Source organism: Dromiciops gliroides, chromosome 3 (genome assembly GCF_019393635.1).
Source record: "Dromiciops gliroides isolate mDroGli1 chromosome 3, mDroGli1.pri, whole genome shotgun sequence".
In the NCBI taxonomy this organism is placed as follows: Eukaryota; Metazoa; Chordata; class Mammalia; order Microbiotheria; family Microbiotheriidae; genus Dromiciops; species Dromiciops gliroides.
In genome coordinates this window covers 337,957,997-337,972,979 of record NC_057863.1, presented here as the reverse complement: position 1 = coordinate 337,972,979, position 14,983 = coordinate 337,957,997, and the positions used below count along the sequence as shown (strand labels likewise).

Sequence of the window (14,983 nt, the reverse complement as noted above, 5' to 3'; positions counted from 1 at the left end):
AGATCAGGACAACTGGAGATGGCCCCTAATGTTTAAGGCAATTGGGGTTAAATGATTTGCCTAGGGTCACACAGGTAGTAAGTGTCTGAGTTAAGATTTGAACTTAGGGCCTTCCAACTTCAGGGCCAGTGCTCTATCCACTGCATCACTTAGCTGCCCCTCAATATTTGTGGTAGAGGAAGAGAAGGCTGAGAAGTGATACGATCTGGGGCAGCTAGGTGGAACAGTGGATAGAGCATAGCCCTGAAGTCAGGAGCACCTGAGTTCAAATCCAGCCTCAGACACTTACTAGTGGTATGACCATGGACAAGTCACTTAACCCCAATTGTTGCCCAAAAACAGTTGTAAAAAAATAACGGGGCTACTCAGTGTTGCATAGAAGTGAGTGAGAATAGTTAGAGGGGCAAGGGAAGAGGGCAGGATGTTGACCATTTGCCAATATGTGAAGAAAGAGAATGAGACTAGAAGAGATGGCATTGAATAATGGTAGCAATCAAGGGTCTGAAAGCAGCAGACCACCTCATCTTATGGTTCTAGGACATGAAAGAAAAATCAGCCAACCTCTGATTGTCCAAGGCTGTGGTGCCCTCGGGTGAAGGCTAGATTTCAGTTGGTGTCATCAGGATATGGAAGGAGTACAAGCTTGAGGCTTAAAGAAAGTTGGCTTACTGTTGAGGGCTTGCAAAGGGCACAGAAGCAGGCTGTTGTTTTCTGTGCCTGATGGGTCTCACCTCTAAGTCCAGTCCAGACTGCTTTTCAGGCCCTTGTTTGAGATTCTAAGCACTAATAACAGTCCTCCATTGTCCTATTCACAGAACCCTCCCTGAGCTGGTGACCCTCTTTCTTAAATCCACTGTGCCTGGAAAAATTCCACACAGCAAGTGGTTCCTCCTTGTAATCCTTTTCTAACTCACTAATCAATATTCTTTTCTGGCTACCCTGGAAATCCCTCCCATCTGAATCAAATTATTTGGCTTTCTGACTCCCAGTTTTATAAACAATCTCCTTTTGTTGAAATATACTTTAAGATCTCTGGTCCTCTACCATCATCACTTAGACCCCTAAAGTTTAATAGCCTCTATTCTTCAACCCTCTACCCCCCTACCCCCACCTTTCCACCATGTAATTTATACATCCTGTTCTCGACACCTTCTTCCTGACTCTAATTTGGCTGTCCCAGGATTGTTTGCTCTTGAGAAGATTAGCATTCTTAAAACACATTTTTAAAAATAAGTTTTATTGAAGCCTTTAAAAAATATTATAGTCATTTCCTGATGTAACACCCTCCCACCTCCCTGCCTCCTCCATTGAACCTTCCCTTGTAAGAAAGAGAAACGAATAAAACTTTCTGATAAAGCAACAGTGGCTGACTAAGGATGAAACATTCTGCATCTATGCTCTCCCACCCTTCTCCTGGGAGGAGGGAATTGTGTTTCATCATCTGTCAAAACTCACAATTACATTACAGTTGTTTCTGCTTTTCAAACAGAAATATATTTTGTTTAGTCATTTCAGTCGTGTCTGACTCTTTGTGATCCCAGTTGGGGTTTTCTTGGCAAAGATACTGGTTTACCATTTCCTTCTCCGGCTCATTTTACAATTGAGGAAACTGATGCAAATAAGGTGAAGTGACTTGCCCAAGGTCACACAGCTAGTAAGTGTCTGAAGCCAAATTTGAACTTAGGAGGATGAGTCTTCCTGACTCTAGGTCTGACACTCTACTGTGCCACGTAGATGGCCAGAGATACATTTCTGTACACACATTTCGGGGGACAAAGATTCCTTACAGAGACATCATATAATAATCACCCAACTTTCTGTATTGCTTTTCAGTTTCCAAAATGCTTTCCTTACAACCAACCATATGAAGTAGGTGATTTCAGCACTATCATCCCCATGCTTTTTGCCAGTCACTCAGGCTGTAAATGGGCAGAGGGGAGACTCTGCCTCTAGTCTCCTGTGCCCAAGTTCAGTGCTCTTTCCAATACATCATGTGAAAAGTAATTTTAAAAAGCTAATTAGGCACACCATTAAGTTGTGCCAAAGCAATTCATCCCAAGGTTCCTTTCGTTTGTAGACAATAGGACCCTAACGAAAATGCAGGTACTAATTAGTAAGAGAAAATGAAATATGACAGTTTTAAAAAAAAATAGCTCACAGGAAGGCTGGAGAAAAGAAAAACACCATATTGGAAACTTGGGAAGAATTTATGCCATGTAGCAAAAAGCATGGGCACTACAGGTGGAGGGAGGGGAGGTGGTGGTGCTGACCAGCAAAGTAGAGAATCCTGTATGGGCCAAAAGACGTCTTTGGCACAGGCAGGAAGCTTGTCCCAGTGAAGGGAAAATTGAACATCATAGCATAGGTACAGAGTCAACATTCAGCAGGCTACAAGGAATGATGGGAACATCTTCCAAGTGACTCCAAAGCCAAAAAAAGTCCAGAGCTAGAGAATCAGTGAGAATTCTGAGCAAATGTTGAACAAATGTAATCGCAGGGATGCAGAAGAGCTAGCAGAGAGACTCAGCACTTCAGTCCTTCCTGAAGAAGATGCCCAGGAGCTGCCAACACATCAGTTATGGGAGGACAAAAGTCATGTAGGCAAGGCAGGCATGGATGGGTTGCAATTTGCACCACTGGAGAGAACATCTGTCGAAGAGATCACAAAGCCATTTGAGAAACCCACTGGTAGAATACAAGATCCTTTGGCACAAGGACTACTTTGTTTTGGTCTTTTGACTCCTGGAACTTAGCCCAGTGCCACGGAGCCAGGGCAGCCATTACACAATGGTGATTAGGGTGGGACATGAACTTTTTCTTACGATTCTGGCATTGGCTGGGTGGATTTGTTCTCAAATATAGCACATTCATTTTCTCCCTCTCTGGTCTTCTCTCCATCCCCTTCTCCTCCAGGTGTCTTTGGTGGGCTTCCTCTTCCTCTTGGGGCTGTACATCTCTTCGCTGGCCTCCTGTATGGGGGGCCTGTATGGAGCCCCCCGTATACTGCAGTGCATTGCGGAAGAGAAAGTGGTTCCAGCCTTGACGTTTCTGGGGCAGGGGGTGAGTCGTGTACTGAAGCAAAAATGTGAGAGATGATGCTTGCATTGACCTCTCCAGGGAGGCAACGATTTTGTAGGTGTCTTCAGTAGTGACCACAGGCCTACAGATTGTGAGTTGGAAAGGGCCTTGGAAATCAGCTGGTTCATTCTCATATTATGGAAGAGGAAACTGGAACCCATAAAGGTTCCATAAGTTACCTAAGGTCACATAGGTTGTATAAGCAAAGCTGAAATTCAAACCCATGTCCTTCCAAATCCAAGGCTCATTCCAATATACCACACTGCCTTGTGAATAAATAGATCCCCCCACCCCCAACACACACACACACACACACACACACACACACACACACACACACACACCTTTTGGGAGAAGCTTCCAGGTTATATGGAGCAATGACGTTTTATGCTGAATGTGGTGGTGATTTCGCTCAGGTCAATTCACCAGCTGCTTTATGCTGGGTTGACAGAAAACTACAGAGGAAATCCTTCCAAGGGTTTATATGGGAGTCAGAGAATTTAACTCCTACCCTCCAGCCCACTTATTATTGCAGCAAATAAAAGGATTTTTCTTTTCTGACTGTGGGATTGATCCTGATCTGGTCAGCACATTTTTTCATAGCTCTGGCCAGCTCTATTCCTTGGACAGACAGTGGGCTAACAGTGCAAAGGCCATTGAACTTGGAGAAAGAAGGCTTGACTTTGAGCCTTATTCCTGCTACTTCTTAGCTATATGACTTTGAGCAAGCCACTTGACCTCTCTGGGTCTCAGTTTCTTCATCTGTAAAATGGGAGGGGGGTAGTAGACTCATGGTCTCCAAGGTCTCTTCCAGCACTAAACATGATCCTATTGAATTCTTGTCCAGATCCTCCCATGACTTTTCTTTCTTTCTTTCTTCCTTCCTTCCTTTCTTGGTGAGGCAATTGGGGTTAAGTGACTTGCCCAGGGTCACACAGCTAGTAAGTGTTAAGTGTCTGAGGCTGGATTTGAACTCGGGTCCTCCTGACTCCAGGGCCAGTGCTCTATCCACTGTACCACCTAGCTGCCCCCCCCCATTACTTTTCCATAAGGGTTTTCCCCTTCATGCTGGAAACCTGCTTCTGGGACTGTGTAGGTGCTAGGGAAGGTCTTAGTTTATCTACCATCCCTTGATCTAATTACAGCAGTATCTCATCATTATTATCCAATATTACATTTACTGGGTGATACCCCTTCGCCTGCTTCTTACATATAAGACATCATTGGTAATATCCTGCAGTATCCCAACACACACCATGTACCTCTTCATTTGGTTCATCAGCAATTTTATTTCTTTAGAGAAAGTAGTATTTCATGTGAGAGGGAGCAGATTGTGATCATTGAAAGCAGAAAACTATTTCCCAAATGCAATTCAGCTCATCATCTTTCTTCTAGTCACTTCTGGGCCTGGCTTATTATTCATCTGTAAGAATTGTCCAAGACTTGCACACACATGTATTTGCACATGCCCGTACACATAATACACATGTGTATATTGTGTAAATATGTATATTATCTATGCATACATAAATTTAATAAACATTATTAACATTTTCTTAAGTCTAGACTACCCTCCAAACAATAAATCAAGCTTCAATTTGTAGCATTTGCCGATTTCCGAGGTGTAAATGCTAACAATAAAAATTTAACAAATGACTTTCATGAACCAAGATAAGCTGGCCCCAGGACAGCTTTGCATATATGTATATACTAATGGAAAAACTCAATTTACTGCCTATCCAGCTGCATGCTACAGTTCAAATAATAAGAAAATATTTACTATCCATTTAGTTCTTTTTATAATTTTTTTTTGCAGGGCAATGGGGGTTAAGTGACTTGCCCAGGGTCACACAACTAGTAAGTGTCAAGTGTCTGAGGCTGGATTTGAACTCAGGTACTCCTGAATCCAGGCCCAGTGTGCACCACCTAGCTGCCCCCTAGTTCTTTTTATATTGATTGTGAGGTCAGCATCTTTTTTGGGGGGGGAGCAATGAGAGTTAAGTGACTTGCCCAGGGTCACACAGCTAGTGTCAAGTGTCCAAGGCTGGATTTGAATTCAGGTCCTCCTGAATCTAGGGCCAGTGCTTTATCCACCATGCCACCTAGCTGTCCCCAGTTCAGCATCTTTTGAAGAGCCACAGTTCTCATTGAGGAGAACCAGGAGTATTCTGAGACTTAGTAAAGTCAGTACGTTGTCATCTGTAAAAAGTAGCATCTGGAGGATCTCAGCATCAATGGAGAATGCCTGTTCTACTTGAACTCTATGTAGGACATCCCCCTAACAATAATGAATACCTTTTGGGTGCCTATCATCCAACCTGACAGGTCCAAAATGGAACACTCAATATTTTTTTATAATATCCACTCATTTGCTAGATTATATTGTTTCTACCTCTGCAATCTCTTTTCTACCTGGGTAACTGAAGGGATGACAGTTTCATCAATAGATATAGAGCTGTTTGGGGGAGAAGGAATAATGAATTCAGTTTTGGATATATTGAGTTGAACACGAGATCAGCATAGATGTTAATCACTAACAGTGTTATTATCTTCATTACATAAATGAAGAAATTGATCTAGGAGAGGACTAAGCGACATGCCCGTGGTCACAAAGGAAATTGGTGAAGGAGACAATCAATCAATCAACAAGCATTTATTAAGTGCTTACTGTGTTTCAGGCACTGTGCTAGGGATACAAAGAAAAGGTAAAAAGAATCTCTTCCCTCAAAGAACTGACATTCCTTTTTTAAGCATTCATTGAAAAAATATTTTAGGGGGCATCTAGATGGCACAGTGGATGGGGCACTGGCCCTGGATTCGGGAGGACCTGAGTTTGAATCCAGACTCAGGCACTTGACACTTGCTGGCTGTGTGACCCTAGGTAAGTCACTTAATCTTCTTTGTCCCCCCCCCCCAAATACAAAAAAAAAATTAGTTCCAAATTTTCTTCCTACCTCCTCCTCTTCCCCCTCCTTGAAAAGGTAAGAATTTTAAACAGGTTATATATGTGCAATCATGTGAAATATATTTCAATATTAGTCTTGGCGTGAAAGAAAAAAACAGACCAAAAGAAAACAATAAAGTGAAAATAGTATACTTCAGTCTGCATTCAGACTCCATCAGAAGAACTTACATTCTAATGGCATAAAAAAACATGTGGGGTAACTAGGTGAGAGAACACTGGGCTTGAAATCAAGAAGCCTCATCTTCTTGAGTTCAAATCTGGCCACAGACACTTAACTAGCTGTGTGACCTTGGGCAAGTCACTTCACCCTGTTTGCCTCAGTTTCCTCATCTCTATAATGAGCAAGAGAAGGAAATGGCAAACCACTCTAGGATCTCTGCCAAGAAAACCACAAATGGAGTCAAGAAGAGTCAGACACTACTGAAAAGACTCAACAACAACAAACATGTCTGCATATTAGTATATGCAGATACATACAAAAGTAGATACAAGGTAACCTTAGGAGAAAAGGCCTCCTGCAGAGCTAAGTCTTGAAGGATGCCAGGGGCAAGTGAGTTGGGAGTGCGTTCCAGGCATAGAGAACAGCCTGTGCAAGGGCAGGGATGGGAAATGGAGTGTCATGAGTGAGAAGGAACAAGAGGCCGGTATGGCAAGATTGTAGAGGGGGTGGAGGGGAGTAATGTGTTATATAGGATTGGAAAGATAGGATGAATCCAAGTTGTGAAAAACTTTAAATGTCAAGTAGAGGAGCCTATTGTTTAACCTCAGAATAATAAGAGTTTACTGAGGAGGGGATGATGTGGTCAGACCTTTATTTTAGGAAGATCACTTTGGCAACTGAGTGGAGGATGGATCAGAACAGGGAGAAACTTAGGGGGAAGAGGAGGCAATTAGGAAGCTCTTTCGTTTGTGTTTTTTTGTTTTTGTGGGGCAATTGGGGTTAAGTGACTGGCCCAGGGTCACACAGCTAGTAAGTGTCAAGTATCTGAGGCCGGATTTGAACTCAGGTCCTCCTGAATCCAGGGCCAGTGCTCTATCCACTGCGCCACCTAGCTGCCCCAGGAAACTCTTTCAATGGTCAGTTTAAGAGGTGTTACAGATGTAAACTAAGATGTATGTGATAGATATTGTAGACACTGAAGTGATAAAGTTAGGTACCTGCCTGGCTAATTGTGATGAGAGGTAAGGAGGAAAGGATAATGGTAAAGTTCTGAACCTAGGTTGTTAGAAAGATGCTGCTTTTCTCAGAGTAATAGGGAAGTTCAGAAGAAAGTGGGGGAAAAGGAAGGAGAGATAATGAATTCTGTAATGGGGGTATTGATGCTGAGATGTCTATGGGAAGTCCAGTTTGAAATGTCCAAAAAGTAGTTGGTGATGCAGGACTGGAGAAGGTCTAGGACTGAATTAATCCATCGGTAACTATTTATAAAGTTCTTACAGTATGCCTGGCACTCTGATAGGCACTAGGGATCCAAAGTACAAAAAATGAAATAATCTTTCCTGGAAATATGGAGATCTGGGAATCATCTGCAAAGAGATGGTAATAGCACCCACGGGAGCTGATGAGCTCACCAAGTAAGGGAGCATAGAGAGAAAATGTGTGCCCACATTAATGAGATCACAGATTCATGGAAATCTTGTAATATTTTAAAAGTTATTTTCTGAAATAAGCTAAGGTTTGTTTAACTTTCTAAGCAGTTTGTAGCTATTGGATTCATTGTGTTAGAGCTAGTTGCTAATGGCATCTGTTCCGTGTCAATTTCTACCCAGAACTAAGTAAGTTTTGATGGGACTTGAGGAGAGGAGTTTGGAGCAAATTAACAAGGCAATTGAAACAAAAAAAACATCTTCTAGTTGACAGAAAGGCAGTCTCAAGATTTTGCTCATGCCAGCAGCATTACGCTACACTATTACAGATTGTTTTGTTTTTGCATTATGTGGATGGAGAGACAAGAAGAAATAGGAGCAGAGGAATCAATGAGATGCTACCTTTATTTCTTCCTAGACATTTACTTCCCATGCCATCATGTATAAGGAGAGGGGTTTTAGAAAAAGACAAATTTACACTTGTCTATGGATTAGCTAGCTGTAGGCAGAAATAGTTTGGGCTCTATTACTAAGGAGAACAAAGACATGAGTAAATGATGAAGAAATGATGCACCACATCCTTGAAGCATCAGAGTCATAGAAATTCTGTCAAGGAGCTTTTTTGACTTGAAGCTTCAAAATTCATATGAGTTCAAGGAAGTTTCTATGAAAGCTTGAGAATAAGATGTGAAATATTTTGAGTACAGGTAAATAATAAACATTAATGGGATAGGACCAAGCAAGAGCTAGAGAGCATTATGAGATATAAAATGGATAATTTTGATTATATTAAATTAAAAGGAGGGGGTGGCTAGGTGGCACAGTGGATAAAGCACTGGCCTTGGATTCAGGAGGACCTGAGTTCAAATCCAGCCTCAGACACTTGACACTAGCTGTGTGACCTTGGGCAAGTCACTTAACCCTCATTGCCCTACAAAAAACAAAACAAAACCAAAAAAAGGGGTTTTGCACAAACAAAACAAATGTAACAAAAATTAGAAGGAAAGCAGAAAACTGGGAAAAATTTTACAGCAAGTATTTCAGATAGAGGCCTCATTTCTCAACTATATAGAAAACCGAGTCAATTTATAAGTATACAAATCATTCCCAATTGATAAATGGTCAAAGGATATGAACAGGTAGTTTTTAGATGAAGAAATCAAAGCTATCTATAGGCATATGAAAAAATGCTCTAAATGACTATTGATTAGAGAAAGGAAAATTAAAACAACTCTTGAGGTACCAACTCACACCTATTAGATTGACTAATATGACAGAAAAGGAAAATGATAAATGTTGGAGGGGATGTGGGAAAACTGGAACACTAAAGCATTGTTGGTGGAGTTATGAACTGATACAAATATATATATATATATATATATATATATTTTGGTGAAGCAATTGGGGTTAAGTGACTTGCCTAGGGTCACACAGCTAGTAAGTGTTAAGTGTCTGAGGCTGGATTTGAACTCAGAGACTGGACACTAGCTGTGTGACCCTGGGCAAGTCACTTAACCCTCATTGCCCTACCTACTCCTCCTGACTCCAGGGCCGGTGCTGTATCCACTGCACCACCTAGCTGCCCTGATCCAAATATTCTGAAGAACAATTTGGAACTATGCCCAAAGGAATATAAAACTGTGCTTACCCTCTAATCCAGCAATACAGTTACCAGGTTTATATCCCAAAGAGATTTTTTAAAAGGGGGAAAGGGACTATTTGTACAAGTATTTATAGCAGCTTTTTTTGTAATGGCTAAGAGCTGGCAATTTAGGAAATGCCTATCAATTAGGGAAAAGCTAAACAAGTTGTGGTATATGATTGTGATAGAATACTATTGTACTATAGGAAATGACAAACAGAATGATTTCAGGAAAACTGGAAAGACTTACATGAACTGATGCAAAGTGAAATGAGAAGAACCAGGAGAACAACATACAAAGCAACAGCAATATTGTATTATGACCAGTTGTGAATGACTTAGCTATTATCAGCAATACAGTGATCCCGGACAAATCGCAGAGGACTCATGATGAAAAATGCTATCTACCTCCAAAGAAAGAACTAATAGAATCTGACTATAGACTGAAGCATACTCAAGTGTTAGCTCTAGTGTTAGCAGCTCTAGTGTTAGCAGCTCAAGTGTTGGCAGCCCTAGTGTTGCTAGCAGGTCACTGTTCAAAAACTCCAAACGGGCAGCAGTTGGTGAGTGAAAGCTTTATTCATCTTCATGAAAATGGGCACTCTTCTGAATGTGCACTGAAGTGAGGTCCCTCATCCCTATTTATACCCCTCAAGGGGTCCCCTCCGACCAATCACATTAAGGCATTTTGATACCCTCATTTACATTTCAGTTATTATAGTTGCTATTTATACAGAATAACAGTAACAGCCTAAGAACCTATCAGGTGATACCAGTTAACCAATCAGTTTTTACAAACTATGATACCAGGCCTTAACTTATTCTGGGCAAGAGTGTCAGTTACTCCTTAGAACAATGCTGTGTTAACGTACATAACTTTTTAAGAAAGAAAACCGGTCTTGGGGTTTGACCAATCAGATTGCTCCATTCACTGACCAATCAGATTGCAGCTTTAGGCCCCAACCCTATGCTGGAGTAAAAACGTCCCCATTCCCCACTAAACAGTGCTTGTGTAAAGCATAACTTTTCAAAACAAAACTCAAGTCAAAGCTTGAGCTCTGAGTCATGTGGGGATCACCTTGGGCATCTCAAGGTGAACTCCCAGCCCAGCCTGACTCCCATAAAACCCAGGCCCTTCTTCAGACCCTGCTCCAGCCTAAGGCCCAGGAGCCTCAGCTGGAAGCTTCGTGTGCCCAGCAGCCCCCTGCTGGGAGGTTGGGGGGGGCACAAAGCTGTAGGGCCTGAACAGACTCATTCTCTGCCTTTAGGGTTCTGAGAAGAGTCCAAATATAGTCTTTTCTCTCACTTCCTTCCTCCCTCCCTCCCTCTTTCCTTTCTTTCTTCCCTCCTTCCTTCTTCTCCTAGTTTTCTTCCACAAAATGACTAACATGGAAATATGTTTTACATGATTGCACATGTATAACCTATACAAGATTGTTGGCCATCTCAGGGACAGGGGAAGTGAAAGATAAAATTTGGAATTCAATTTTTTTTAAAAGAATGGTAAAAATTGTTTTGTAATTGGGGAAACATTATTTTTTAAAATTGATGGGAAACACTTGACAGGTTCAGATTTTACCCCAAATCCTTCTATAACAATTTAATTTTTCATGATTATGTTTAGATCTTTTAGGTTTTCTTTTAAGCCTGGTTGAGTAGATGTTAATCCTTTATCTTAGTTAGCCATGTGTATGGGAAACTTGGACCATGAGGCCATCACCAAAACTACCACTCATCTATTGGCATATGACTCTTCTTAAAGACAGGAGCCTGTTGGATGCCCTTCTTGCACTTTCTAACCTGTAAGGCCACAATAAAGATTATGGTCACCTTGGCCTCATTAGCAACAATTTCACAGCAGGCTCATAAAACATTAGGATGGCAAGGAATCTTAGAGATCATATGATCCACCTTCATCATTTTGCAAATGGGGAAACTGACCAGAACAAATATGCATATGCATTCATACTATAGTAAATGCAGGTTCATTAGTTCACATTTACTATTTCTTTCTTCTCTCTCTCAAGTAGAGAAGGACAAGGCACTGTTCAGGTTAGATGTTCTAAATGGATCCAACTCACATGCAAGTCAAGACATCACCCTCATGATGTCATTGGTCTTCTTGGAGAACAAAGGACACAAAATAACAACAAATGGGTCACACCTCTGTAATCAGAGGTTGGCTGCTAGTTCTTGTGCTTCTGTTTTCCCATATGTAATAAGGGAAGAGTAATTCTTTTCTTTCTATGTCTCCTAAAACGTTGAGGTAAGAAAACCAGGAAAGGGATAAGATTTAGGGGAAATGAAATGTGGTAGAAATGTGCTTCTCTCTCTCTCTCTCTCTCTCTCTCTCTCTCTCTCTCTCTCTCTCTCTCTCTCTCTCTCCCTCTCTCTCTCTCTCTCTCTCTCTCTCTGTCCCTCTCTGTCTCTATGTCTCTCTCTTTTTAGTTCAGTATTTTATTATTTTCCAATTACATATAAGGATAGTTTTCAACATTTGTTTTCATAGGATTTTTAGTTCCAAATTTTTCTCCCACTTCTCCCCAAGACAGAAAGCAATCTTATATAGGTTATGTATGTGCAATCACATTAAACATATTTCTGCATTAGTCATATTGTGAAAGAAGAGTCAGAGCCCAAGGGAAAAACCTCAACAAAGAAGGGGGAAAAAACCAGCCCAAAAATAGAAACAGTATGGTTCAATCTGCATTCATAAAACACAATTCTTTTTCTGGATGTTGAGAACATTTTCTATTATGAAGTACTTTGAAATTGTTTTGGACCATTGCATTACTAAAAAGAGCCAAGTCTGTCCCCATTGTTCATCACACAATGTTGCTGTTACTGTGTACAATGTTCTCCTGGTTCTGCTCCTCTCAGTCAGCATCAGTTTATGTAAGTCTTTCCAGGTTTCTCTGAACTCCTCCTGCTCATCATTACTTTTCACATTGATTTTTTCAAACTTTGTGTTCTAAACTTTCTTCTTCCCTCCTTCCTCATCCCTCCCTATGAAATCTAGCAATTCAACATAAGTCATACGTGGGCAGTTATGCAAAACATCTTCTCATTAGTCAGGCTATAAAAGAAAATAGACAAAATACCTTTAGAAAGAGTAGCTAACAAATAAAATTATACTTCAATCTATATTCAGATACCATCAGTTCTTTCTCTGTTAATTGTTTGCATTTTTCATATGTCCTTCTTATAATTTCTTTCACAGTTACTATTGCTAACTGTAATGTGCATCTCTTTTACAGTAACTGAGTTTCCCAAAGGCTTATCAAGTGTTTACTATATGCATGGCACTGTACTAGGTGATGGGGATATAAAGACAAAAAATTGAATAGTCCCTGCCCCCAAGAAGCTTATATTCCATTGAGAATTATAGCATACACAGATCAAATAAATACAAAATGTATTTTGTCTCAAAGATCCCACTACTGGGCATAATGGAAAGCATACTAACCCTGAAGTCAGAGAACTTAGGTTTTCATTCTTCCTCTGATGATATATTATTTATTATCCATGTGACCATAGATAAAAGACTAACCCTTCTGGACCTCAATTTCCTCACCTATAAATGATCTCTGAGTTCCTTCCTACCTCTAGATCTATAGAACATTAATAACTAGGGGAATAAAGATAGGGGCTCCCTGTAGGAGGTGGCACCTGAATTGTACTTTGGTTGTTGTTGTTGTTGTTGTTACAGAGAGGACGGAATAAAACCCCTGTGGCTGCCATTTGCTTAACCAGCCTGGTGACCGTGGCCTTCATCTTTGTGGGTCAAGTGAATGTCCTGGCTCCGATCGTCACCATCAACTTCATGCTCACTTATATTGCCATAGACTACTCTTACTTCACCTTGTCTAGGAGTCACTACAACCTCAACCAGAAGCTTGCCACTGGCAGGAGGGAAGGCGCTGGGGCTTCCTGCTGCTCGGAGCACCTGTTGCTGGACAAAGGGTCTGGCTATGGCTCCGAAGGCACCTTCCACGCCAGCCCTGAGGGCACCCTGTTGGAGTTCACCAAAGACCTGGATCAACTTTTCCACCTCACCAGGTTAGGCCAGAACGGTGCGAGGAAAGGAGAGAGAGACAGGATCAAGGAGAGGAAGAAGATGAGGCACCAAAGAGCGACTAAGCAAACTCTGCAGGAGAGCTTCCTCTTGGACCTCAACTCCCCAGCCCCTCCATCCTCCCCCATGTGCTCGAGGACGGTGACCGCCTCCTCCTCAGAGGGACAGGAGCCTCGCTTCACCCAGCAGAGTCTCTTGAGGGAAGGGAGCATGTCTTCGTCCCAGACCGAGGGAGACCATGAAGACCATTTGCTGTATGGAAGTCAGCGGCTTCTTGAGCCTGACAGAGAAGGTAAGACTTTTATTGGTTTTTTGTTTGTTTGTTTGTTTTTTGCGGGGCAATGGGGGTTAAGTGACTTGCCCAGGGTCACACAGCCAGTAAGTGTCAAGTGTCTGAGGCTGGATTTGAAATCAGGAACTCCTGAATCCAGGGCCAGTGCTTTATCCACTGCGCCACCTAGCCGTTCCCGAAGGTAAGACTTTTAGATAGGGATGTGGGCCTCCCCCTCTGGAGCAGTTTGCTGTTCCTGCTCGGCTGCGTTACTATCTTCAGGTACACCCGAGGCCAGGCTTAATGATGGTCTTGTGTCATGATACCTTTCTCTAACATCCTCCTTTAGAGAAGGAGAAAGTATTCATAAGGACCTTCATAGGTTCATTGTTCTAGAACTAAAAAACCCCTCAGAGAACATTTGATCCAGCCCAGGGAAAAGTAATTTACCCAAGGTCACACAGGTTCAAGAGTATGTATCAGGGGCAGGATTTGAACTCAGGTCATCTGATTGCATGGCTTATGCTCTTTGCACCACACCATGGTGTCAAGTGTTTTTCAAGGATGAGCAGGTTGAGGAGAAGAGGAGTTAATGGCAGAGAAGGTTCCTTACCACAAATAACTTTTTGAGACAGAGAAAAAGAGAGAGAATACAGACAGCTGTTGTTGTTGAGTCGTTTTTCAGTCAAGTACAACTTTTTGCGAGCCCACTTGGAATTTTCTTGGCAAAGATAGTGGGGTGGTTTGCCATTTCCTTTTCCAGCTCATTTTACAGATGAGGAAACTGAGGCAAATGGGGTTAAATGACTTACCATGGGTCACACAGCTAGTAAGTGTCTGAGACCAGATTTGAACTCAGGTTTTCTGGACTCCAGGACCAGTGCTCTGTCCATTATGCCTGACAGACAGACAAAGACAAAGTGACAGGCATATCAGTACACATAGGAAAAAAGAGACTTAAAAAGATAGACATGGGGCAGCTAGGTGGTGCAGTGGATAGAGCACCGGCCCTGAATTCAGGGCCTTGGTGACCTTGCATAGCAGGTCAGACACTTGACACTTACTAGCTGTGTGACCCTGGGCAAGTCACTTAACCCCAATTGCCTGAACCAAAAAAAAAAAAAAAAGAAAGAAAGAAAAGAAAAAAAGATAGACATGCAGAGACTGAGTAGTGGAGAATTATGAAGACCTGCTTTCAAAACCTGACCTCATAAAATCACTTGAAGAAGACTTTGAGCAATTTCTCTAAGGTTTTGTTCATCTCTAAATTCTGTAATTTCTTGAGGTTTGAATTCATTGGAGTGGAGAGAGACAGACCCATTTTACTTTTTAAAAATTGTAAATGCCTACTTGTCCAACTCACTT

General features: G+C 41.7%; 1 protein-coding gene across 1 annotated transcript in view; it reads left to right on the top strand.

Annotated features, from left to right (window-relative positions):
* The window catches only part of SLC12A8 (solute carrier family 12 member 8), a 170,376-nt gene that overhangs the window by 136,820 nt on the left and 18,573 nt on the right, over positions 1-14,983 (top strand). The window contains exons 8-9 of the mRNA XM_043993509.1: positions 2,914-3,060; positions 12,982-13,639. Coding sequence (XP_043849444.1) covers positions 2,914-3,060; positions 12,982-13,639 — 805 coding nt within the window. The remainder of the gene's footprint in view (positions 1-2,913; positions 3,061-12,981; positions 13,640-14,983) is intronic.